Raw genomic sequence first — 25,143 nt, forward strand, 5'->3', positions numbered from 1 at the left:
GAGTCATAATCCTTTGGATTGACCCCCCCCACTCACCCATCTATTTATAACTGACAGATAAACTTTTGTGCACACCTCGTGCACGTTTGTGCACATGACCACTGTGCCTTCATTCGCTTGTGTGTAAATACAGCAAGCACTATAAAAGCATTTGACCTTTCCGCTACATTTGATTATGTGAGGCGAAAGATGAAGCTGTAGGTATTACCTCAAGTCTTTCCTGCAGAAACATCACAACATAGGTTAGCTTCTGGACTGGACAAAGTGAGCATAGAACAGCCTGAAAGCAGGCCTCTTGTCCTCCCGCTTCAACATCGGCATGTTTACAAATAAACATCTATTTAGAGCAGATCCCAAGAGAACTCCAGCCACAAATTGAGGCTTTAAGTTACACAATTGCAAGAGCTCAAAGAAACCTGTTGTCACAATCCTGCTACGAATTACTCTCAGTTCCAAACAGAAGCGGTGAATAATTCAATATTTTGTGTGATCGTTCATATTTTATGAGGCCTTGTGAAATGTTTCTAGTTCGAAGCAGCTGTGCATTATTCATTTTGTCGATATCATCCACCCTTTCCCCCAAAGAAACATTTGTTATGATTTTGAAAAAGAGAAACTAAAAGAAAGCAAAATAAGTTAGATACTGTGCAGGTATGGGGAACGACATGCTGTAAATATTTCTTCATTATTTTTGTTTGAGGCGGATGTGGAGCAGGCGGTATTGTGACAATGAAGACAACTCACTTCTCCACTAGTTCAGTGACTCTCAAACACAGTGTCACGGCACAATAACGTGAGAGATCATCAAGTACGCCATGGGAAATTATCCAGCGTCAGTCAATTTAATGTCACCTTTTCCGTTCTTCCAACAGAATAATCAATGTGTGATTAAATCAACCTTGCTTTTGGCACTGCCTTTTGAGTTTTGTGCCTCTTTGTGGCGACATATGATTTGAATTAAAAAAAAAAAAGTTAAAGGCATTATATTAAAGCACTGGGTTTATTTTTGGCGAAAGCACTTTTAAATTTATATGACAAGTATGGATTCCTACCTTGGAGATCTCTCCCTCATGGCCTTCCAAAGTTGTCAGACACTGGTATGTGGTCGCACTGAAAACTCTGGCTGTGCCTGGTAAAAATTAGAATCAACAGTGTGCATGCAATGAGAGAGATTGTCTCACAATCTTGTGAAATTCAAAATATGTTTTTACAGAGATAATAATGCCAGTTTGATGTGAACATAGAGCTAGTTCCATTTTTTTTAAGGCTCTTAATTTTCTCCCCTATCCAACAGCATACAATATTCGCATAGCAGTGATTTTTTTTTAATCATTTCTCAAGTTTTGATGGGTCAATAATGAAATATTTAGCAGATTTTGTTGGAAAATGTCCCTCACACAGCTTTACAGATGGAATTTGTACAAGCACTGTGCTAGGTTTCATCTGTCATAATAAAGGTAATCACCATTTTTTCCCTGCAAGGAAAAACGGAAATCAATTTGCGGTGCATCATTTATTTAGTCAAGTAGATGATGAACCTGGCAATCATTTGGGATGCTGTTTTTATTCGAGCAGAGACTACTAATGTCCACCCTTGTTTCTTCAGTTTGTTTTGCATCTTTAGTGCCTGATACAACTAAAAGTACATAATTTACATGGACATTTATGATAACAAAAAGGATAACTCATAAAATGGATTAAAAAGCTCATATCAATTCATGGTTTTCTCAATAATAACCAAAATCACATCAATAGCAATGAAATTGTATGGAGCAAAAAGAAATTCAAGAATGTGGTCTAATTTTTTTATGACTGTAAACACTTCTACTGTGAATCGGTTAAAGTCAAAGTCAAAGTCAAAGTCAAAGTCAGCTTTATTGTCAATTTCTCCACATGCCAAAGACACACAAAGAAACCGAAATTTCGTTTCCCCCTATCCCACGGTGACAAGACATGGCTCACAACAGACAAACAGTAAACAAGTATAACAAAAGCGTGCTGAATAAATAATGAATAATTATTATTATTATTATTAGGGTAAACAGCTACAAAAATAATGGAGTATAATTGTCTCACCATCAGCAGAGGCTGTAGCAATGAGTTGACCCCGTAAATCAAAACAAACATCCAGCACCTCCTCTTTATGTCCAACAAGGCTGGCTACACATTTTCCACTGCCTGCATCCCAAACCTGAAAGAAATATTGCAGCAGAAAATACATTATTTGTTTGGCGGGCTTGGTGCACGGTTTCTTTATGTTGTAAATAATTTAGATCTTCTCACCTTCCCTGTTTTATCCATGGAGCCCGTGACTATGAGTGAGCAATCCCAGTTAAATTGCACATTGCTGATCTCTGCCTGGTGGCCTATCAATGTGTAGACACATCTTAGAATAAAAGAGGAAAACAATTCTAGGTCAGCGGTGGTCTCTTCCACACGATGGATGCATTACGATGCAGCGACAAAAATGTCTGACCTTCCCGAAGCAACATCCCAAATAATAACGGTGTGGTCAAAGGAGCCAGTCACAAGCTGAGTGCCGACAGAGTTAAAGCACAAGGAGAGGACCTCTGCAGTGTGACCCTTGAATGCAATCAAGCAGAGATAAATTTGATTCACCTCTTTGTCTCTTCTCCAGGAAGAACATTATGTTAATAACCAATAAAGGTTGATTATTTCGCTTGAACTAAATACATCTCAATCTTCATTGACTGCTGTCTGGAAGATTGATTGCTGTCATGATGAGGGCAGCAAAAAGCAGCTTTTCCTCGTTGCCACGTTGCAACACCCCTCAGAGAATTTTTTTTTGTTTTATTAACATCTTAACAATGATAGCCAGATCATGAACGGATGTGTGATGTTGAGAGGGTGTGCTTGCAGCGTTAACAGGGTTCATTTTAACAATGAGAGGCGAATTCTATTGATGTACTAAATGCCTCATAGGAGGGAAAAGAAAAGATGACTCACAGTGAGAGTGGCCACCTCCCACCCTGTCGCCACTTCCCACAACTTGGCGGTAGCATCCATGCTGCCTGTGGCCACGAGTGTACTCTGAGGGTTGAATGCCAGACACACCTACACAAAACACCATTTTTTTTCCACAGTTTGGATTTCAGACAAAAATATTTCAGATGCTTTTGTGTTTCTTGGGCCTATCAAATGATTTTTGCTAACAATTTTTATTTAAACTGGTCATACTCACTATTTCCGCCATATGGCCTCGAAATGTATAGAAGCATTTGCCCGTCTCAGCACACCATAGCTTACAGGTTTTATCAAAAGAACCAGTGGCAATCTTGTCTCTAAATTCCAAAAAGACAGAATAGCTTAGAAGTGGAAAGCCATAAGAACAACAATGGCGACTTTCAGATGCTGCGTCACTTTGCTATAAAAAAATATTTCAGTACCCAAAGGGGTTGTTGAATGCGATGGCATACACTACATTTCTGTGACCCTCCAGAGTGTGCAGCTCAGTGCCCGAGGCGGTGTCCCAAATACGACACGTTCTGTCGTAGCTCCCGGTTAGAAACCTGCAGAGTGAACAAAATGATAGCAAAGCACACAGGAGCTTTTCATGAGGCGGCAAAATTTTGCACATCACCTTGACCCTGATTTATCAAATGCAACATTAGTCAGAGGTAGTATGTGTGCCTTCAGCTCCTGTAAAAAGGACAAAAAAAGTCACATGGTAACTGAGATTACTTTTCTTTCACTTGTGTCATTAAGTTGCGTGTGGAATATGCATTTCATGGTCAGGAATTTTCTATAACTTCACTGCTTTATCAGAATTTTGAATTACAATTGCTGTCCTTTGTGTGTGCTTGCTGCTCTCTAGTGTTTACATGTAGCGGTGCCTTGAGAATGTCACTACTTAAGACATATCAGAGGGAATTGGGGCAGACGTGCAGATGGACTAACCTTGGAAAAAGTAAAACTGTTGTGGTCCTCCTGGTTCTGTTTCTGTTGGAGTCGAATAATGAGCTTTTTTACTTGCTCAGCCCGGGATTGTGTGATCAGAGGCTCTGATTGCATGATCTCTTTCAATAAGTCATCTGGGTTGGTTCTGCATAGAAAATAAAATGTTATAATAATAAATAACTGAGTACAACGTAAAAAAAAACTTTTATTATTCATAATTAATTAATTGAAAAGCAAAGCTAAGAGAACACGTTGCTTTGATTATTTGAGACTTTCTTCTTCTGGAGCACAACAATTTATAATTGAAGGTAAAAATGTATTTACTTTTGTACTATCCGTCAGAACTACTTTTTTTTTTTTTTTACACAAGCAGGCTAATACTGAAAAAACAAGTCTACAGTATGCATGCATAATGAATCTACACATCTTCAGTGTAATTAATAGGGCACGTACTGTATTGTCAAATCCAAAAGGTCAATTGATTTGGTTCTCAAAAGCCCTGCTTTATCATACTCCAGGATTATACCTGAAAGGAGATAAAAGTCGTTAAATCGAATACTAATAGATACGATATCTTATCCACACTTTTTATTTAATTTAATTGTCTTCAATTGCAGGCGCATTTACGACAAGAGGAACCATAAATCATCATTAAGAATTCGGGTTTGTGTTACCTGGTGGGTAATATCTGAGAAGAAACCTCTTGAGTCTCATTTTGCGCAAGCAAGCCCACGTCCTCCGTCAACAAACCGTTGCTATGGTAACAGCCAGCAAGGCCACGACGCATGCTCAGTCAGGAATGAAAGTCTAAAATCACGCGTGATGTAAGGATTGATATTTATTTATTTATGAATTTATTTACCCCCACTATTCATGTTGTCAAAAAAAAATCGTGTCAATAATTATTTTTCATATTATTGATAGGATTTTTGTTTTAAAAGTTGCACGTTTTTTTCCCCTTTTCTTCAGAACTGCATGGTATTAAAGTCTACTTACTCATTCTGTTCCCTAACAGGTGAAAGTCTAAACTCATAAAGCATGACACGTGCACATGCAACTCTTAAGATTATTCCAGCTAGTGGTGGTGACTACAAGGGGAAGTGTCATTATTTGAAGGCACATGTAAGATTGCTACATTAGGAACCCTGGGAACCAGACGACAAAGAGATTCTATTGGGAGGTGGAACCATGGGCTGCTGGGAGAAGCTCAAGTCCTCAAGCTGGGCTTTCCCTACTGCCGTCTTGTCCCTCTATGGGTTTTTTGGCAATTGCAGGATTGCAGAGCCTTTCCTCACACCATACTTAATTGGACCTTATAAGAACATCTCTGAAGAAGTGGTAAGCTATCACCCACCAACATGTGTTAAGAGTACTACATCAGCAATCATGTTTGTTTGCACGTTGTTGTTTTTTTCTTAGGTGACCAACTATCTATTTCCCATATGGACATATTCCTACCTGGCCTTCCTTTTCCCTGTTTTTCTGCTGACTGACTTTCTCAGATATAAGCCACTCATTGTGCTACAGGGGTTCTTCCTGGTTTCCAACTATGTGCTGCTCTGCTTTGCCCCAGGACTGATTGCCATGGTCTTCCTTGAGGTTTGCATAAAGTGTTATAAGTTCAAATGTTTTACACAAGATGATTGTTCCTCAATCAGAGATGTCACAATAAAGGAGATAACCTAGAGTAATTGTCCTGAGCTGAAGGGGCCTTGAGAGATGGCTGACATTGGCCCATGAACCCAACATTTTGAAGACGATGGATTACACCAATTTCATTTTAAAACCTCCTTTCCACCCTCCCACAGATTCATTATGCTGTCGTGACTGCTACAGAGGTGGCCTACTTTTCCTACATATACAGCGTGATTCCCCTTGAGAATTACCAAAGAGCCACTGGTTACCTTCGCAGCGCCATGTTGTTCGGGTACACGTTTGGTGCCGGCCTGGGTCAAGTTCTCGTCTCAGTGGCAGGTGCGGTTTCAAATCTTGCAAAAGAGAACTACAAAAAAGAATACATTTTGATTTATGCACATCAAAAACACTCGGATGTAGCTTTTCAGCATGCATTTTCACTGCAAAGAGAATTGTGAAAGAAACTCTTGAATTATTTGAAAATTTCACGAGGCAGTATGAAAGTATGAATTCTAATCAACAGGGTTGGACTACTTCTACATCAATGCCATTACTTTGGGCGTTACAAGCGTGGCTTTTCTCATCTCCTTCTGGTTGCCAATGCCTCAGAGGAGCATGTTCTTCAAAGGGAGAAAAACTACAGCTGTGGGCAGACAGTCCCAGCAGGAGGGGCCTGGGAGAACGGACAGACCTGATGGAACGGCAGCGGACGACGAGGACGCTAGCTCGGGGAAACAGAAGATGGAGCGTAATGACAATGCTGCCTGGTGCAGCAGGAAAAATGTGTTCAGTGCAGGTCATTTACTTTGGCAAAGCTTCAGGGAGTCCTACTCGTCAAGGCATTTTCTTCTGTTCTTCATCTCTACCTTACATGCGTGCACACATTCCACATTATTTGAACATTTTTCTACAGTGACTGTATGTTCAACAAGAATAATTTCTTTTTCGAATCATCCACATGCAGGCATTTGATCTATTGGTCCTTGTGGTGGGCTTTGGCCACAGCTGGATATACACAAATACTCAACTACATCCAACTAATGTGGGACCATATTGAGCCGTCTGCCACATCATCTGTTTACAATGGTGGTGTAGAAGCTGCATGCTCGCTTGTAGGTAAGACAAAGCACAAGTAGGTTACTAATTGCAAACAATACATATATATGCATATAGTATGCCTGATGCTGCTATTCATGTCTCCATTTTGTGGGGCAGGTGCTACAGCAGCTTTCTCAGTGGGTTATATGAAGGTAAACTGGTCAGTGTGGGGAGAGTTGGCATTAGGTTTGTTTTCAGCCATCGGAGCAGGCGCTGTGTTCCTGATAGTGCTTACCGGCAATATCTGGGCTTGCTATGCTGGCTATGCCCTATTTAAATCATGCTACATGCTGCTTATTACCATTACCACGTAAGTTCACTTCATTCAGACAGCAGAGTTCTGGAAAAAGCTTCAATCAAGTATAACAGCAACAATGCAATTTAGATTTCAGATTGCAGCCAATCTCTCCATGGAGTGTTACGCCCTGACATTTGGGATCAACACATTTGTGGCCCTTTCCCTGCAGACCATCATTACACTTATTATTGTTGATGGAGCCACATTAGGACTGGACATTGAGACACAGGTATGTTTGGACAGCTAATAAAATAGAAGTAGATAATAAAACATGTATGGCATGTAGTCAAATGGCATCATGCAATGCAATGTTATCCAATGATAGAAACTCAGTGACATCTAGTGGCTATTCTATAGCATTACATATAGATCCAAAGATGGAGCTTTATTCCTCTGTTGCTAAAAATATTTTTTTTCTCTCTCTCAGTTCATCATTTATGGGATCTATCATGTTGTCATCTCCGTGTTGTTTTTGATTCGAGGGACCTACACTGCTTGTACAAAGCAAAGAACTTCAAAACCACCAGATAACATTAAAAAGGAGCAGAACATTGTGGAGGTGATCTATGATGAAGCTTTCTGATCAAGGTCAATTGTTCTACTGGGACAGAAATGAGTAGATTATTACAGTGCTACTTTAACAGCAGTGAGTTAGAGATTTTTTTGAGAGTATAATTTTAACAGTTAAACATGAAAAGCTTTTACTGAATACCAGAATTGAAAAACTCTGAATTTGCTCCTGCCCTGGATGAGCAGCACTTTCTCATGGCCTTCATAACCAACATCAGCCACTTAAATTATATTCTGTTGCACGTATATATGCTGCTCATATGTTAAGTTTGACCTCGGAATGACTATCCCTTGACCCTTAGAGAAAATTAAGAAAACAGATTGAGCTCAGTTTCTACTTACCTTGGGTTTCAGTCAGATTTTTAACAACTGACGAAAGATTAAAGTTATATTGATATACAAAATTAAAACTGACTCAACTCTTTTTTTGAACTGATATCTGATTTGAGCAATATTTAGTTTTTGGAGGTGACACATTTTCGACATTGACTGCAGACAAACTTGATATCCATAGTCATTGGCAAAATATGAAACTTTAAATTGTTTTTGCCCATGTGCTTCATTCTAATGGATAAAAAAGCACGTCATCATATGTAAAATATTCACTGCAACACCATTAGAAATGAACTTTTATATATATTTATATAAACAGCACAACAATATAAATCAATATTTGGTCAATTCTTAAAACTCTTTTACACATTATATATATATATATATATATATATATATATATATAATGTGTAAATATGTGTGTGAAAATGAGTCACTTTATACATACAAATTAAATTAAAATTGTCTTTATACGCAATGAAAGTGGTTGTCAGTTCATATGCCATATTGACATGGATGACATCGCGAGCCAGGCCCCTTTTGTGCGAGCGTGGCCTGGCAGCAGAGAGCATTGCAGCATTTTTTTTCTCTCTTCACTTATTGTTAAGAGTACATGCAATATTTGTCCGGTTCACCGAAAAGTATTCTGCACAAATAAACAATGTAGATGGCAGTACCCATTGGCATTTCCAAGCAATAGTTCCGTTATAATAAATTTTGTCCAAATACTGATATGCACAGAGTGGATTTGCTGAAGAAAACAATATTCACAGAGTTTGAACGTAAAGATTCAGGTCTTGCAAACCCATACTTTTCTGCCGGCTTGATGAGCCCTTCACAAGTTCAACGGGGTGAGGTTCAACCTCTCGCTCTGCACTCACATTATTTTATCACTACAAACAGTGTCACGACTGTCACGCTTCAGAACGGTCAATTTGTGTCAACCTGCAATACAAATCTATACAAACATTGTGTTTTAAAGCTACCTGTGAAACCAAACAGTGAAATAGGTGCAAGCGGCATCAGTAGACCCTGAAGAGAAGCTGATATGATGGAATGCTATAAGAAAGGATTCGTCGACGAGCCTCCTGTTGGATATTGCGGCGGCGGCCCCGCACCCTAGAAAAGATACAAAAATCAAGAGGGCTGATTAAAACAATCAATCCAACAAGTGCAAGTGACAGTGTGGTGTCCCTAAAGAATTAGAAATGTTGAAATCTAAAGACAAAAGATGTTAAAATGACACATATGGGTTTTATGGCATGATTGACAATGACTATTTTTACAATTGTATGAACGGTTATATTCAGACAAAAACATAATGCTCTAACCAGAAAAGGGTTATTGGAGACCATTTGTCCAGCCATTGCCTGCCCAAAAGGTGTCGCCACTGGCTTGCCCTGGCCATAGACTGGAAATCCTCCACCTGCACAACAAGTACATGATCTTTAGCGGCTCTTAAAACACCGTTACCCCCCCCCCCCCCCATCTCACACGCACACACACATAAACACACCATTGAGTTGCTGGGGATACGCTGTAGGCTGCGAATAGGGCACCTGGCCGGGGAAAGGCTGCTGGAAGGTTCCACTATAGCTTGTAGGGAGATTGTAGGCTGCCGTGTTTCCAAATCCAGCAGGCATGCTCATGGAGGCGGTGCCAAATGAGGCTGCAACAAAACAGGTTAGCAGCAAGTTGATTCCACGTCTTATAATAGCTGCATAATTGTGTACACTGAAGGTTTTTCCATTTCTGATGGACAAGGTGACTAACCTGCTGCTGCTGCTGCTGCTGCGGCTGCTGCCGCACTGGCAGCTCTGCCGTTGGTCTGGAATGGGTTGGTGGGTGCAGTTGAGGCACCAGCAGCCGCAAAGGGATTATTTGGCTGGGCTGCTAAATCAAGAACAACAAAATAAAACAAATACATCACTTTTCATCTTTGCTACAATTTCACATTCCAAGCCTTAAGGATACAGAAGAGTTCAATTGCAATTGTGATGTACCAACAAACTGAGAATATTGATTAAAATGTTTGCTGATTAACTCACCCCCAAAGGTTTGAGGCTGAGCCATACCAGGTAGTACTTGTTGTGCTTGGCTTGTGCAGACTCCAGTGTCTGGATTAAATAAACCCCTGGCCAAGAAAAGATAACAAATGTGACTTTCCAGGACGCTAAGTGAGAAGTAGTGTGATATCTTACCCCTGTGCGCTACTGTTATTGCAAACACCAGCGTTGGGAGCTGGGGGGCCAAAAACTGTATCAAGTTCAACTAAAGCAGCATAGCGGTCTCCTCCTGTAACCCGGGCCGGTTGGTTATGAGACACTGCAGAAACCGAACTCACCCCGGCAGGAACAGCGCCCCCTGGAAGAGAAACACACACAACAGTGCTCAGTTTAGCATGACCAATAATTTGTTTTCTTTTTCAAGCATGAGGCGGAAAGTGTGGAAATACCTGCCATTTTAATAAGCAGTATAAATGATCAATCATTAGAAATGTAATATATTTCCATCACCATTTTGGTTTGGGACTATACCACAGCCAAGGAACCGGAAACTAAAAGACAGTCCTCCTCAAAGCGTAACTGGCTCATCTATTGAAAAAGATGCTCGATGAAACAGGCTAGGCAGGAAAGTTTTTACCTTGCTCTGTTTTGCCAGAGCTAAACACGTTATCCAGGTCAGCCAGGGCTGCGTATTTATCGGCAGGGACACCGGTACTCTGTACCGTGTCCCTGACTGCTCCTGTGGAGGACGAACTGAAGGATCCAAAGTCAGCACTACATGATTTGGGGAAGTTGTCAAAATTTGCAAAACTGGCATTTGCTAGTCCCCCTGAGGCACTACCTGCATGAAAGAGAGAGATTGTAGAGTCATGAGGGGACGCGAGTTGTTGGCGTTCCGTGACGACATACAAGATGACTAGTCAAGTTGGGGAGGAGTCAGGCTAAATTGGACCGTGGATTCTATATATATATAAATTGCATCCTTTGCACTCAGCTATGGGATGAAAACAGCACCTTTACTAAAACGCATGTTACATCAGCGCTTAGAGCCAAACTGTAAATCAATCCAGAGTGATAGACACAACTAAACTGACAAAACGTGATCTATTCTCTTCTGCCAGTTTTGATAACTTTCTGGCAGTTTTCAGCTTTGTTCATATGCTGCTGATTTGATACATTGCCCAAGCGCAATAATAAAGCCACTTTATGATCAGTTTTCCACTAGCAAAATTGTAAAATGCCATTTAAAGCTAGCATACAAATACGATTGCAAGAACAAGTCTGTGATGCCATTTAAAGCTAGCATACAAATACGATTGCAAGAACAAGTCTGTGAAGCCTCAGGAACAACAACTCCAAGTCCTCACATTGAATGATTCTAAAGTCATGAGCCTTGGGTTCACATAACTTTCCCACTTTCAGTCAATGATTACATGCGGTCCAATACAAACAAGGAAACATGTATGTGTGCTATTTGTTTTGCTGTGACTTTAATTCAGAAGAGGTCACATTTTAGGACTAATTCATGAATTATATCTCGGTAATTCCAAAGGGCTCACATATGTTCGCTTGCAACTGTACAAAGACAGTTGGAAACAACACACATGAAATGAAAGAAGCCAAACCCAGCGTGAGACTTACTGAAAGCAACCTGGAGAGGCAGAGCAGTTGCTAACTCACATGTGCTGCGGCTGGATGAGAGGACAGTGAATGCTGGCAGCCCCCAAAGCAGCAATTGATAGAAATAAAAAGGGAATGAGGAAAATGAGTCATGGGGCAATGAGCAACGAAACAGAAATTGAACCAGAAGCACGTGTGGTCAAAACAAATAGAGGGGTGAAAACCAACACAGTGAAGCAAACACAATGAAAGCTTAAGTCTTGAAAAGTGCGAAAGGGATGAGCTAAAAAAAAATTGATGGTGAGAGTTATTAATAAAGTGACTGCGTAGATCTACTCCCTGCGAAAATGCTATCCATCTATCCATAATATATTTTCTATATAGCTTGTCCATTCTGGGTCGTAGGTGAACTGGAGACAATCCAACTTAATTTCTTAAGGAGAGGCTGGCCACAAGCAATATTGGCTGCCATCATATCACAGGGCACAATCTATAAATCCCCTCCAAAATTTGAAAACACATTCAAATGTAAAAAAAGAAGTATGTGGGGTCGACTGTACTTAAATTTACACCAATACAAAATGTATCGTCTTAAAATGGGAGAAAGTCAACGTGCCAAAAGAAAACCAAGCAGCGGTAGAACATGCAAATGCCATTGGAACCCTAAAACCTCAGAACTATACAGCAGACTTGCAAAGTGCATTCCAATCTCAAAGTTAATATTTTGAATAACATACAAAGATATTGCATTAGTCATGTGATAAACAGAATTCCATAGAATTAAATGACAAATGTATTACGCAGATGGGCATAAAGGCAACTTGCTCTACCTGTGCTTGAGGCTTGCAAGTGGCCTTGGGCTGATGAAGGGAAACCACCCACAGACCCAGGAGTGCTCGCAAATGCATCAAAATTAGCAAAGTCTGCATTTGTGTTGGGATTCGGTGCCGCTGGATGAGGTGTCACGATGGTGTTCACACAGACAGACCAACAAAGACAATGAGAGCAGAGTGACATTTCACATAAAGACCATGGATGAGACTGATAAAAACACACATGGGATTATGGTATAAATGGAACATCAGAGAACTATAATGCAGAGCAGCATTATAAACTGAGAATTGAATATATATATGGAATGATTGTATGTCACAAATGTTAATGGTTTTTGGAATGGCATCTCTAATAAGACATTTCTGCATAAATCGTGTTTACAACTACTATGCCTTACTTGTGTGGCTGTTGAAATGTGCAAAGTTTGCAAAACTTGAGCCGGCGCCTGCATTCATTTTTGGTGGAGCAGCAAAGATGTCGCCACCCAGGTCACTGAGGAGGTCAAACTTCTTGTCATGCTGTTGATGGGTTGGCCCACGGCTGATCACTGGAGACTGGCAGAACCAAGAGACATAGTTGTAAACACGCCTGCCTTACGGAAGTTGTCACGATTGTAACCAAATGTTGCACTAGGTAAACCTGCAATAGAATCTGACCTGATTAGGTGGTGTGTTCTTGTTGAGATGGAGAGTCAGAGCAGAGTCACCGAGAAGGGATTTAAGCGGTCGAACCTCTGGAGTGCTGCTGGTGCTGCTGTTTGAAGATCCAGAGATAGACGCGTGGACAGATGCCACCACTTTGGCTTGGTCAGGAGGTACATACCTGGGAAGCAAAAGCACACAACAAACCAACAATCAGTATTAGATATGACAATAAATAAATCAAATTAAAAAAAATAATTAGAATTTTTTTTTTAAATTAAATATCTTGATGCAAGTTCCTTCTTATTCAAGGATTTAACTTTCAACTTACCATCTCTTTTTTTCATATTTTTCTTGAAGAAACTCCTTGACTTTCTGTGGTTCTCTGAAATCTGGTGCTGATAAAGTTTTCCCATCATGAAGGCCCAGCCAGATCTGTCGACATACCTGAAACATACAAAAAAGAAAATCAATTCATTCTATAGCGAGTTTGGCTTGGCTTTTAGCACATTTTATTATAGGGGATGTGTTAGACCATTTAATTGCTAGCATATTAATTAAAGGAGTGTCTCTAGAGACTGCTGACCCATAAAGCTGGAACTTAACCAACCAAGTGAGATCCGATGATATCACACACAATAAACAAAACAGCTGCCCTTTCATATTTTGGTGCACTCACATGCATGGACACACCACTGCAATCTACGCCAACTTTCTCTATGGACAGACAGTGGGCCACTTGAAGGCTGTAGTATTTATAAAACAGCTCTGGAGGACTTATGACTCTGCTTTAACCTTGAGTCTGCTGCTATGCTAAAGCTTTAAATAGACTCCACCTCCCAAATGGCAATGCTGTATATTTTATACTCCTTCTTCCAGAAAATGACTGCTGGATGATGATGTGAAAATAAAACATTCAAATGATTCACTGAAACTGCAAACATTATTAACAGCTTACAAATGCAGAGGATTGCAAGAGTGAAACAAATAAAAATGATCTGTAAACTGTTAGGGATGGACATTGGAATGATGTATAGAAAAAAGCTAAACGTCTGTTTCTGGAATAAACAGATTTTTAATAGGTGATAAAATAAGTAAGTCTTAAACCAGTATGCCACCTTCTAAACAACTTTGCCTTCAGTGAATAAAAAAAAGAAAGAAAGGGGATCGACCTGTGGGTCTACATAAATCAGTGTGCGCCATTTTAACCTGGATTTATCTTTCATGTAGTGTCCTTTTTTTTTTTTTTAACATTGACAGCCACAGCCTACCTCATTGCCGTTTTTCTGTAGAAATTCTATTTCCTGTTGTGTGAAGGTTGTCATGGAGATGGACTTGACTCTGTTGGGTGGATTCAGTCCCCGTCTGAGGAATAAATAAAATAGCGGGCATTATTGAAATACTGTGTACAATTTTATAAATTTACAGGCCATGAAACTATTCATGTAAATCTACCGCAGAACGGTAATACGTAGGTCAAACAGGGTTTACTTCCTGCCAAATAAAAATCTCCCGAAAGAGACATTGTAAGTAGAGTTCCTCAAGGGAAAGCCTCCACCTTCATAAGGAATGTGTTTATATAATGGATTCCAGTTCCACCCATTGAGCAACCACTTATTATTGGGGTTAAAACACAAGGAGGGTAGTGATGCCCTTGTAATAAGTCTTAACATGTTAAACAAAGTTCCCAAAAATATGGTTCAAATATAACTTCCACACATAAGCAATGTTTCCACTTAGAAGCAACAGAAAAGCAATTAATAAAGTGTATTTGGTCACCACGTTGGAGGAGCGGGGGAATTAAAGTGAGTTTGGCTTCTGTAGCGACTCAAAGTTACAGTATCTGCTAAAGACCACAGACAAAAGATCAAGTTGGAGCATGCACAATGCCAACTTCTTTGCAAGTCTCAGCGAGAAAACAAGATAGCTGCACCACTTCCTGTTGCACATGCACATCACATGCTGGTTACAACACAGAAAGACATTCTGCCTCTGAGGTTGACAATCAGATCAGAGACTAGTGTGTGACTTTTGACACTCAAATAAGAGGTTATGTTTCCAAACCACTGTCGGTGATGGAAAAAACAATGACTCGCCAATAAGGGACTTTTTGGAGGTGTGAACTTCCTTCTCGACATTACATTACAGGTAATGAGGCTACTACCCAAAGACATTTAGGATTGGCTCCAGCCCACCCGTGACCGTTAATAAAGTAATTTGGATAATGGATGGATGGATGGACTTAATTGTCAAATATAATCAAAGTGGTTTCCATGAAACAGGAAGGCAGTGTGCAAGCAAGTGACTGTAAGCAAACAGAACAGGAAGGACAGATGAACAGTTTATTGAGTTGCCTGATAATAAACTCATTTATTTTCTTCTAATTTATGCTCATGCCCAAATGGTTTTCTTGAGCTATGAACATAATTATTTTAATATCAAAGTAAAATGCACTGTGAACAGGATATGTACAAGTAATTAACAATTTTGATTTTTAAGGAGTATGAATGGGACTCGGACAACAGAAAATAAGGTAGATGACTGCGAGCGTCGTTGCTTAACTAGATTTTTGCTGTACAAATTCACAAAATGTCACAACTACCAGTCGAGATGGTTTTCCATCCGAGTCGGAATTTTTTTTTTTTTTTTGTGGGCTTCATGTCTTCATTCCTGTATGTGATGAAGAGACCTAGACGTGACCACAACAGTTAAAACCACAAACACCACATCCTTAGTAACAAGTGCACTGATGATGGCCGTGGGTGAACACTTGACTAATCCCAAATCCCAGGCTACAGATGCTTGATTACACAACTGCACTATCAAGCTTTAACTCAAACACACTCAACTCTCTACGTACCACAATCCAAACACCCCAAAGGAGTAATTGGTCAAGGTTGCATCCCATTATGATACCATTGACAAACTCAGGAGATTTGACATGCAACTGGTAGCAGGCGCCGAGTGTGTTGATTTAGCAGGTACAAATGTCACTTTGTTCAGTTGGCTGCCAAGAGAAGGCAAAGTCAAACAACTGTCAGTCCGATCAACACGATGATGTTAACTAGTACAGTGTAGAAGAACTCTTAGCAACACCAATGATGCGTCGTTAGCCAGTAGCTAAGAAGCTAACTGCGTGTGGCAACCATTTGTAGGGTTAAATCTAACGTAGCGGTGTAATACCCGCGCCATATCCATGGCACATTAAGCTCAGGCGGCTTGGTAACTCACAGAATGCCGGAGCAGGAGGTACACACGAAGGAGCCCACCGTCATGTTGGCGTAGGTCGGGCCGCGCTGGTCACAGTCAAAGCACTTTCTGTTAGCAGGCAAACTCGTCATTTCCCTCAGCATCTTCAGGTGTTTCTCCTCTTGCTTTCGTTTCGCACTCGCCGCCATAGTTATGTCGACACAGCAACCACAAAAAATAGATGACCTGATGTTTGAATAAAAAAAAAAAAAGGTACGTGTTTTATAAAGGTAGCCGACCCGTTTAGCAGACAGACGGGTAAGGATGGCAAGGTGGGCGTCTCCGTCAATGACAGGGCGGCCTCACGACTCCTCTTGGAGTTTTGATGGTGCGTTCAGGGTATGCTGGGAAGTCGGAAATTAGCTGCAACGCCCCATTGGTGCAGTTATTGTATTGTCATTGTACAACAGGTATAAAATGAAATTGTTATCTACAGGAGCTTTTACGCGTGGTTTCCTCAACAAACCAAAATAGTTTTAATTACCAGCCCACAGCCTTGACATGGGATTTCATATAAATGACAAAATAATTTGGGTGCTCTCTTGGGACTGTCCCACGTGGAACAGTGTGGATGGTGCAGAATTTAAAGATATCCGGGGGCTCGGGAACGCATCATGAGACGTGAAGTCAGTTGTGCGTAGTCTGAGCAAGATAGTACCCACCTTAAACTTCCGCATTCGTTGACAAAACTCCCAAATGCTATTTGGGTTGCTGTGGGCTAAATTAACCAATTACTATCGATAATTGAGTCCATTAGTATGTATTACTGTTTTTTTTGTATTTATCTCAACGTCTGACTGTTGTTTGGTCTCTTTTCAATAAAGGAGTGCCACCTCGCGGAGAGCAGCATTACTGGAGAGAAGGTTGCTTTTCTATTTTTTAAAACACAGTATTGCACAGCATACATAGCAGCAAATGTTCCAAAGTTTCTATTTGCAATTCAATACTGAAATGAAAACTGTAAAATATTTCTCAAAAATGCCATTTAAAATGTCTTGCATGTGTGATGTGACCATCACACACAAAAAAATAGACCATTGCATGCAAGTACAGATTCCATAATCTGTACCTTATTGACACGACAAAGTTCTCATGACGACAACAGATCACATATGATTTTTTTAAGTGAACAGATAACAGACTACAATTGTAAATCATATTTACATTGGATATTCAGTAAAAAGATAAGGGATTTTTTTAACATTGATCAGATTTTCTTGTATTCAATACAAATCCTGAATCTTACTAAATATTGTTTTTTTTTGGATAGACATATAAAGACCACAAGATAGACAATGAGCAATATAAGTACATTATTTTGCTGACACCAAGTAGGGAAGATGTTCCCCAGCTATAATTAGCAACCCAAGCATTCTTGATATATTAATTACTGCTAACTGTCTGAAGTAAAGGATGCTCGTTCTGTGGTTGTGGACTAAAGTCGAATGGTCTGCGATCCTCAGTGTAGCCATAGAGTTTCCGCAGGGCCACACGAGCTGCCTCCTCCTCTGCCGCAATAAGTGTCTCACCTGGACCCTGGGCCAGGAGCTTCTTATCACTAAATGTATAAAAAGGAGAAGACAGAATAAATAAAACAAAAAATATGACAAAACATACGTTAATGGACATAGACATACCTGTACAAACCAACAAAATAGAGCGGCAGAACAGTGCTGGATCCAGCAGACCTGATGAGGCGGGGCTCTGGTAGGGGAACATTCTTCTTCTTGAGTTCCTCCACCAGAAGGCCCATAGGATTGACCACTGTCCACATATCAAACAAGTCTTTTCCAATTAGCTGGGAAACGAGGAAATCCTGTGGTTGAGAAGATCATAAATCCATGTAACACTTTGTTTTCAGACAATTGAGCATATAAAGATCTGATCTCATTATTTGAACTGATTGATCAACTCTCACCCTGAGGAAATATCCTGCGCGCTGTGTTCCACTGCTATCAAGTAGTGCTCCAATCACTGCCATGAATGTAGAATGAAGCACATTGTCCGGGACGGGGAATTCGGAACTCATGGTTAGATCTTCAATGCCAAGATTTTGAGCAACATTGCTTACTAGGGGTACACTAGTGAGGTGTCTCACAATACTTTCCACCCCTTGTGTTGGCAGGCTGGGAAAGCTTGCCCTGCACCAATCCGTGAGGAAGCTTGTTGTGAAGGCATCTCCCCGTGCACTCAGCTCAATATTATCATTCAGAGAAAGAGCTGTGATCTCAGAGTCTATGCCAATTTCTTGTCTCTTTTTCAGCTCTGCCTGTAGGTAACAGGGATTTATGAAGGCCGTTTTCAATTGCTCCAGGGAAAAGTTCTCATGGAGGCGGGTGCTGAAAGCCTGAACCTCAGCATGATAATCCCAATTTGGGTGTTGAGATCTGAAAGAAATCAGAAATGTCATAATGATGCTCACGGTCCTCACGAGACCCAGTGATAATTAGAGTACAATGCAATACAACGTTTTACGCATTAAGTGTTAAAACAACTATCGGATCCATCCCATTCATGGTACTTGAGGTGATCTTTTAGCCGACGCGTTAGCTTCACCTTGGTTTCGGAGGTGGAGGACCTTCAAGCTTTAACTTTCTTGCCATAAGGTGTGTGTAGGCCCTCATCCAACGTTTTATCCCTCGGACCTGTGTGACTGTAACATTCCAACTCAAATGTTGGCAATATGTTCCAAACATTAACGCGCCTCGATTAATAATAACACTCGACGCCATGCTTATTTCTTTACCGGTAGTGTACGTCAGCTAAATCGGTCCGACAGGAAACAAGTGACAGGGACAGGTTATTGGAGCGTTGCCATAGAAACAAAAAACATCAACTCAGTCTAAGTCTCTAACTATAGCCTGCTAAGGATTTATTTTGGACTTACAATTATACAATGTTGCTTCCTGAGGTTGGAGAAACAAATTCCGATGAAACATCAACAGTCATTCAAGTAGAGCATGAAGACAACAAAAGATCTGCTGAAGTTGCCACAATGCAAGATGAGCATGGAGAAAAGAAACAACAAGAAAAGCTGTCAGGGCCACGGATGACCAAGACATTTTTAAAAGACCACTGTAAGCAATACAAACTCTACTCAACACCATGCCTGAATGACACCTTGTATCTGCATTTTAAAGGATTTTCCAACATTGAAAATTTGGATGAGTACACAGGACTTAAATGTCTTTGGCTGGAAAGCAATGGGCTGCAACAGATTGGTAACTTGAATGCACAAGTTGACCTCCGCTGTCTGTTTCTTCAGCAGAACCTCATTCGCAAACTGGAAAATCTCGAACCCTTAAAAAGTCTGTCCACTCTAAATGTGTCTAATAACTACATACAGACTATTGAGAACATTTCCTGCCTTCCTCAACTTGGTACTCTGCAGATTGCCCATAACAAACTGGAAGGAATTGGGGACATAGAGCATCTGAGTCAGTGTCCATCTATCAGTGTGCTGGATCTGTCTCACAATCTTTTAACGGATCCTGGTATTCTTGCTGTGCTTGAAGCCATGCCGGAACTACGAGTACTTAACTTGATGGGAAATGAAGTTGTGAAAAAGATCCCCAACTACAGAAAGACCTTGATCGTCCGTCTCAAGCAGCTTACCTTCCTTGATGACAGGCCTGTTTTCCCCAAAGACAAAGCGTGTGCAGAGGCTTGGGCACTTGGTGGAATTGAGCAGGAACGAAAGGAGAGAGAACAATGGACCACACGAGAAAGGAGACAAATTCAGAAGGGCTTGGATGCCTTGGCGATGATTCGGAAGAAAGCTCAGGCGAAACAACACATGGAAGTGAACGGCGAGGGAGGTTGGTAGTTTGAATACTTTTTTCAAAGAAACATTTGTTTCTGTGGCTTCCGAAATTCTGACTCACCAACACTTAAATTTGTCTTTTTGAAATGTATTTGTGGATTATATACACCTTGTATTATAGTCAAAATCATTGGCTAAGGTCATAATTCACCAGTAGCGTGATCACTGACCTTTGCCCTTTCTGCTTAATTTCAGGTGAAGCTGAGACTGTTGATGTTTCTTGTGAGGAGCCACCTGAAGAGAAAATGCAAGTATTTGTTCAGGAGTCCTTGGATGCCCATGAGGAGTTTATACAAAACAAAACTAAACAGCTGCCTGACAAAGAGCATCCAAACAAATATTCTGACGCCAATAGATATGACGAGGAACCACGCAAAGAAACACAAAAGGAAGATATTGGGGAAGAACCCAATGCACATCAACTATTTCCTTCTTCTGGATCATTACATGGTTCTGGTCCACTTGTGACTGAACTGGTGGATGCAGCACAGTTGGAAACCATTCCACTGACTCCTCCCTTACATGTTGATGATCTGCCTGACCTGGAAGATCTGGAGCCAGAAAACATCTCAGAAATTTTTTCCGATATAATAGTGAGACCAAGGATAGAAGTAATTTCAGGGGATGGCAATGATGATGAATCAGTCAGGAAATGTACTCCTTTTAGTGTAGATAACCCGATGTGTTCAAGTTTGACTAAGTTAACCAAAGCTCCCGATTCGTCATTGATATATCCAGAAGATGGAGATGTTCTTAAACCAGATGCAAACGCTCAAACAAGCCAAAAGTCTTGTAAACCACACTGCCTGATTGAGGAGCTGTAAAGTTGAAATGGTCTCTGATTGATGATCTGACTCACGTCAGATTGATAACCTGTCATGCAGCAGATGTGTGGACACATGGACAAAATTGTTGGAAAAATTGATTTTCTTTTTCATGTTGTTTCTGTTTAGGGTTAGGTAATGTCATTGAATTCTTCTGAATTGTTTTTATTCTACCATTAGCTTTGCTACACTGTCATTTTGTGCTCTGGACTAATTTTTGCAACATCATTTTTTAGTGTATTTCGTATGATAGTATGAAAATGATGATTATTACAAACATACTATGAAAGATAATGTGAGCAAATTAGTTTTTTCAGTCATATATCAAATCTGCATCTCTTAAATCATTCATTACACAAGTTGCGCTCACTCTTTAAAAAGGTTGGTCTATAATAAATATCAAACTTAAATGTTTTCTTTCTTTGGTAAACAGAACTGTACTTTATTAATGAATTACCCCTTTCTAAAGTCACACTGCATTGCGCAACATTGATATTTGGAAACAAAATATAGCATTACTCCTTTCTGAAGTGATACATACAATATTTACAAGTCATGCTTAGCATTGCTCAACATGTGTAATTAAAACCAAAACATGGCAAAAAAAAGAACTAACAAAAGTATATAAACACCAAAAAGAACACTGTACAAACATACATGATAAATAAACATGAGCACGTCGTGCAATAGGCTATGGTCTTGCTCAGCGAGGTGGCAGCAAGTGTAACTGTGTCGCACACACAATAGGAATATTATGTTGACTTGTTTTGTAACATTGACGTATTCAACGTCTTAACCACACCCACGTGTTGACGAGCCAGAAAGCTACAGTGACCGAGTAGAGGATCATCTCCCGTTTTGCTCGCTCCTTATTCTCTTCTTCCAAAAGCTGAAGCCGTCGATTTAACTTGATAAGCTACAAAAGTCAAGTAAAATTGAGTTACGCTTTTGCCACACCGGCTCTTTTCGGCACTCAATACGAATGTTTTTGTGAAGACCCAACCTGTCGTCGAAGTGTTGCTGCATCTACAACGGTCATGTCGTCAGATCCCCCATCCAGAGACGCCTCATATGTTGATAGTGCAAGCCTGAAACAACAATAGCCTTTATGAAATCATTTTTACTCCAGTCTTTGCAAGTTAATGTATTTATTTCAAGACAAACAGTGCATGAAAGGAATAGGTAGGAAAAGATGGGTGAAAGGAGAGGAACAAAATGAAAACTGAGTGCTATGTGATGTTACCTGGATTCATGCAGGGGGTTGGAGCTTGAAGCTGACCCCCCTCGCAGTGACGGTTTTCTACAGGGGTGAGGAAATACAGGTTTGGGGAAAAAGGGAAACATAAGAGCTAGCACTTGCACAAAGAACAGTTTCACAAGCATGCAAAAATGAGGATGACCTTCCCAAAAGTAAAACACCCAAGGATATTAAATGAAATACATTTCTTAATCGCTTTTCAAACTGGGCCAAAAAGACATTTTAGTTTTGACCATTTGGAAACGCTGGACTGAATGTTAGTTGGATCTACGTATCACATCTCTCATGACTTGCAGTATTGTTAGTGAATGTTAACCACATTGGTCACATTCTTTGCTTTAGTAAACAACCAGTAAGAATGTGACTAATCAGGCAAAGCAAAAGTTTATTTGACTACATTGTGTCCTTTGAAAATGGACTCTTAGGTGGGCAGGACTTCTCAGTTTGTTTCTAGGTAGGTGGTAAGGTGGCTTGATTACTAGCTGCGTGATGCTCCCTTCACTGGCCGAATGAGAAACTGTGACAATAGGGAGGTCACCTGCGAGGGTGTTCATCCAAGACCTCAAGGACCTGCTGGTAGGCCCGACGTGTAGTGCACTGGAGGAAAGATAAAACGCCACTAGCGCTGTACAGGTTGTGGTCTTCTTCAGCCACATTGGGAGGGGAAGGGGGGTGAAGAGTTGCTGAGGGGGATACTGTTGCACTGCTTGGAGGCAACCATTGAGCAGCCAATTTGGAGAAAATATGAAGGACAGGAAACAGGAAGAGAGAAGAAAACAGGGAAGGAGAAGGGAGAGAAATGAGGAAAAGGAACTATCTTAAAATGTGTCAGTTTTGCAGCTGTGTTAAGCAATACTGCTAAATTAGCTAGAGGGAATTTTGTCACATCCAAAGCACCAAAGAAAAACAGCCAGGCATGCAAATTAGAGGCCTGAGCAAAAAATAAATAATTTGAATTACATGCATGATTTTTTTAGGAATGCTGACCATGCTAAAAGAAATAGAAAGGTTTATCCTACATGGCCAATAAATAGTTTTACTATTACTACATCAAATGGAAAGCAAAAGCCAAGAAAAACAGATTACAAGTTAGGAAATCATATGAGCGAGGAAAAAAGGGGATCATGTGGCAAAACTATTTTTGTTTTCTTAAGCGCTAAGGGAGTCTTTCATTTGATGATACCGTGGCAACAAAGACAACAACGTCTCCTTTGGAAAAAAAAGGTAAAAGATGAGAGTAGAAAGAAGGAGGAAAAAGATGTAGCGTGCAAGAACTATGTGTTACCGACAACTGAACAAATACTTACGCTGAATCGCTATGCGTCAGTTGGCTACTATGACGGACAGCTGCGTTCTCACTCGCTGAGCGTTCTCGTCTCGATCGCCCTTGACGCCGCAGCTAAAATAAATAATGACTTAGTCATATTTACTGTAAATCTTGAGTTTTACTTCATTGATTTTCCCACATTGTAATGGAACAGTATTGATTGCTCTCTCACTTACCGTGGCCTCACTTTCTGGAGTTGCTCTATGATCGTCCTCCAGGAAGTCGAGAGGTCGCTCACTGAGTGTGAGTACTCTTGGCGGGGTCTTCAGGGACAAGGCTTCTAAAGGCGTAGACTGGATTAAATCCAGGTCTCTTGGTCTTGAGAACTGGTGATCATTGTCTCCTGAAATAAGAAGGAATTCTTGTATGTAAGTTAATTTGAAAAGGCAAAACCGCATCACGCCCCTTTAGATTCAACAAAAATATCAGTCTGCTTTCATGGAGGACAACAGAAATGTAACTTCTATATAAATATATCAATAAATGTCATCACAGCTTTTAAAATAAATATATTAGTCATGCTATTCAGTATTTACGAACCTGAGACAACAATTCTTTCCGGGACTTGCATTGTAACACTATGAGGAAGATGCTGTGAGGCAACACCAGAGTCCTCCTGGCCTTGAGGAGCCACTTTGAGCATCTCAGGTATACGCATCCTCTGGTTGATCCCCTCTGTGTACTGCAGATCATAGTGGATGCGGTTGATTTCTGCCATCTCGGCAATGGGCGAGGGGAATGTTGGGCCACTCATTTGGCTGTGCAAAAACATCAAGTCAACATTTGACACCATCAGTCAATAATAACATTATGCATAGTAACCGACTAATTGCAACAAACTAATATTCGCAAGAAACACATCACATGATCAAAACAGTATATTAAGCCATTGATGATTTCAGAACAATGCACGGACACAAAGGGCAAACTTAATGCAACTATTACAGTTACATATAAGTGGCCAGGGAAGATGTTTGTTAAATCGTTCCACAATCATGTCATGTGATTTATTTTGCAGAACTCAGCTATAAACATGGCGATTTCCAACAATTCATGTTTTGTCTTATTAGCATGAGTTGCTACATAGCGGTCACCCTCAAACTCGTCCAAACTCCCCTTCGCAAATATTTATACAAAACACGGTTGGATTGGAGAGATGTGCCCTCGTTTGGTTATGGTTGTTAATATCTGATACTGAAAATAATTTAGAACAATTTAACTGCGTATGTGACGCTAAGTAATCTGCTAACATGAGCGCCATTGAAGCGGACTGTTTCTCACCCTTTGCTCATTTGATGAAAGTAGCGATTTCCTCAAAACGTTTTGTAATAATGATCCGGAATCGCGAGAAGACTTTTACATTTGCACCAAACGTGCAGGAGTACAATAAAAGAGTTACAGTTACAAAAGGCGGGAGCTGTCAAATGGGAAAAAGTGTAACAGTCAAAGAGGAACGTTTCTCATCGTCCTGCGTGGTCAGTAGGACAGGAAAGTACTCTTCGCAACGGGAAGTGACGTCATGGCGACGACCGCACAAATCGAAAGCAAAAACGTTTTCACGAACAAATTGTACGTGTAAAATAATTTTGGGCATTCTTTTGCTCAATATTACAAGGTTACTTTTTATTAAAATTATTAATTAATATTTAATTACATAATGTCCTGTATTAGAATGACAAATCAGTAACAAAGTGACTGGATGCAAATAT

General features: G+C 40.3%; 6 protein-coding genes across 19 annotated transcripts in view; 2 read left to right on the forward strand and 4 right to left on the reverse strand.

The window, feature by feature from the left end:
* The window catches only part of daw1 (dynein assembly factor with WDR repeat domains 1), a 51,168-nt gene extending 46,475 nt beyond the window's left edge, over positions 1–4,693 (reverse strand). For all 4 annotated transcript variants that reach the window (XM_088380818.1, XM_088380817.1, XM_088380815.1 and 1 more), the window contains exons 1-11: positions 4,593–4,693; positions 4,372–4,444; positions 3,919–4,063; positions 3,602–3,660; positions 3,408–3,530; positions 3,203–3,302; positions 2,968–3,075; positions 2,477–2,583; positions 2,284–2,386; positions 2,077–2,191; positions 1,053–1,129 (exon numbers count right to left, since the gene is read on the reverse strand). In XM_088380818.1, coding sequence (XP_088236944.1) covers positions 1,053–1,129; positions 2,077–2,191; positions 2,284–2,386; positions 2,477–2,583; positions 2,968–3,075; positions 3,203–3,302; positions 3,408–3,530; positions 3,602–3,660; positions 3,919–4,063; positions 4,372–4,444; positions 4,593–4,632 — 1,050 coding nt within the window. In that variant the 5' untranslated portion in view covers positions 4,633–4,693. The remainder of the gene's footprint in view (positions 1–1,052; positions 1,130–2,076; positions 2,192–2,283; positions 2,387–2,476; positions 2,584–2,967; positions 3,076–3,202; positions 3,303–3,407; positions 3,531–3,601; positions 3,661–3,918; positions 4,064–4,371; positions 4,445–4,592) is intronic.
* On the forward strand, positions 999–7,892 carry slc19a3b (solute carrier family 19 member 3b). 2 transcript variants are annotated; one of them, XM_088380813.1, is made up of 10 exons: positions 1,016–1,097; positions 4,536–4,742; positions 4,934–5,256; positions 5,338–5,517; positions 5,727–5,892; positions 6,077–6,392; positions 6,518–6,669; positions 6,769–6,961; positions 7,037–7,178; positions 7,377–7,892. In XM_088380813.1, exons 3-10 carry the CDS (start codon positions 5,107–5,109, stop codon positions 7,530–7,532), a joined length of 1,455 nt encoding a protein of 484 aa, XP_088236939.1. In that variant the 5' UTR covers positions 1,016–1,097; positions 4,536–4,742; positions 4,934–5,106; the 3' UTR covers positions 7,533–7,892. The 2 variants fall into 2 exon arrangements, with proteins under 2 accessions (XP_088236940.1, XP_088236939.1); XM_088380814.1 differs by lacking the exon at positions 4,536–4,742 and having other exon boundaries at positions 999–1,097.
* A 243-nt stretch (positions 7,893–8,135) lies between these two features.
* agfg1a (ArfGAP with FG repeats 1a) lies at positions 8,136–16,502 on the reverse strand. 9 transcript variants are annotated; one of them, XM_088381346.1, is made up of 14 exons: positions 16,185–16,502; positions 14,225–14,318; positions 13,285–13,400; positions 12,969–13,134; positions 12,710–12,866; positions 12,309–12,428; positions 11,500–11,571; positions 10,496–10,699; positions 10,054–10,216; positions 9,901–9,986; positions 9,634–9,742; positions 9,369–9,520; positions 9,184–9,278; positions 8,136–8,971 (listed from the first exon to the last, which is right to left on the reverse strand). In XM_088381346.1, exons 1-14 carry the CDS (start codon positions 16,349–16,351, stop codon positions 8,912–8,914), a joined length of 1,761 nt encoding a protein of 586 aa, XP_088237472.1. In that variant the 5' UTR covers positions 16,352–16,502; the 3' UTR covers positions 8,136–8,911. The 9 variants fall into 9 exon arrangements, with proteins under 9 accessions (XP_088237472.1, XP_088237471.1, XP_088237467.1 ...); XM_088381345.1 differs by having other exon boundaries at positions 9,631–9,742; XM_088381341.1 differs by having other exon boundaries at positions 9,369–9,521; positions 9,626–9,742.
* An 806-nt stretch (positions 16,503–17,308) lies between these two features.
* mrpl44 (mitochondrial ribosomal protein L44) lies at positions 17,309–18,983 on the reverse strand. The gene is made up of 4 exons (XM_088381350.1): positions 18,759–18,983; positions 18,121–18,589; positions 17,840–18,018; positions 17,309–17,760 (listed from the first exon to the last, which is right to left on the reverse strand). The coding sequence occupies exons 1-4, from the start codon at positions 18,932–18,934 to the stop codon at positions 17,586–17,588; spliced, it is 999 nt and encodes a 332-aa protein (XP_088237476.1). The 5' UTR covers positions 18,935–18,983; the 3' UTR covers positions 17,309–17,585.
* A 49-nt stretch (positions 18,984–19,032) lies between these two features.
* Positions 19,033–21,220, forward strand: LOC148395299 (dynein axonemal assembly factor 1-like). Its single transcript, XM_088381639.1, has 2 exons — positions 19,033–20,020; positions 20,221–21,220. The coding sequence occupies exons 1-2, from the start codon at positions 19,099–19,101 to the stop codon at positions 20,847–20,849; spliced, it is 1,551 nt and encodes a 516-aa protein (XP_088237765.1). The 5' UTR covers positions 19,033–19,098; the 3' UTR covers positions 20,850–21,220.
* A 39-nt stretch (positions 21,221–21,259) lies between these two features.
* On the reverse strand, positions 21,260–24,941 carry mffa (mitochondrial fission factor a). 2 transcript variants are annotated; one of them, XM_088381640.1, is made up of 8 exons: positions 24,716–24,941; positions 23,975–24,192; positions 23,611–23,777; positions 23,415–23,506; positions 22,646–22,810; positions 22,093–22,149; positions 21,853–21,937; positions 21,260–21,765 (listed from the first exon to the last, which is right to left on the reverse strand). In XM_088381640.1, the coding sequence occupies exons 1-8, from the start codon at positions 24,724–24,726 to the stop codon at positions 21,634–21,636; spliced, it is 927 nt and encodes a 308-aa protein (XP_088237766.1). In that variant the 5' UTR covers positions 24,727–24,941; the 3' UTR covers positions 21,260–21,633. The 2 variants fall into 2 exon arrangements, with proteins under 2 accessions (XP_088237766.1, XP_088237767.1); XM_088381641.1 differs by lacking the exon at positions 22,646–22,810 and having other exon boundaries at positions 24,716–24,939.
* Between the last annotated feature and the right edge of the window lie 202 nt (positions 24,942–25,143).

The sequence above is a fragment of the Syngnathus floridae genome, chromosome 7, assembly GCF_059516105.1.
Source record: "Syngnathus floridae isolate MCC-2025c chromosome 7, RoL_Sflo_1.0, whole genome shotgun sequence".
Classification (NCBI taxonomy): Eukaryota; Metazoa; Chordata; class Actinopteri; order Syngnathiformes; family Syngnathidae; genus Syngnathus; species Syngnathus floridae.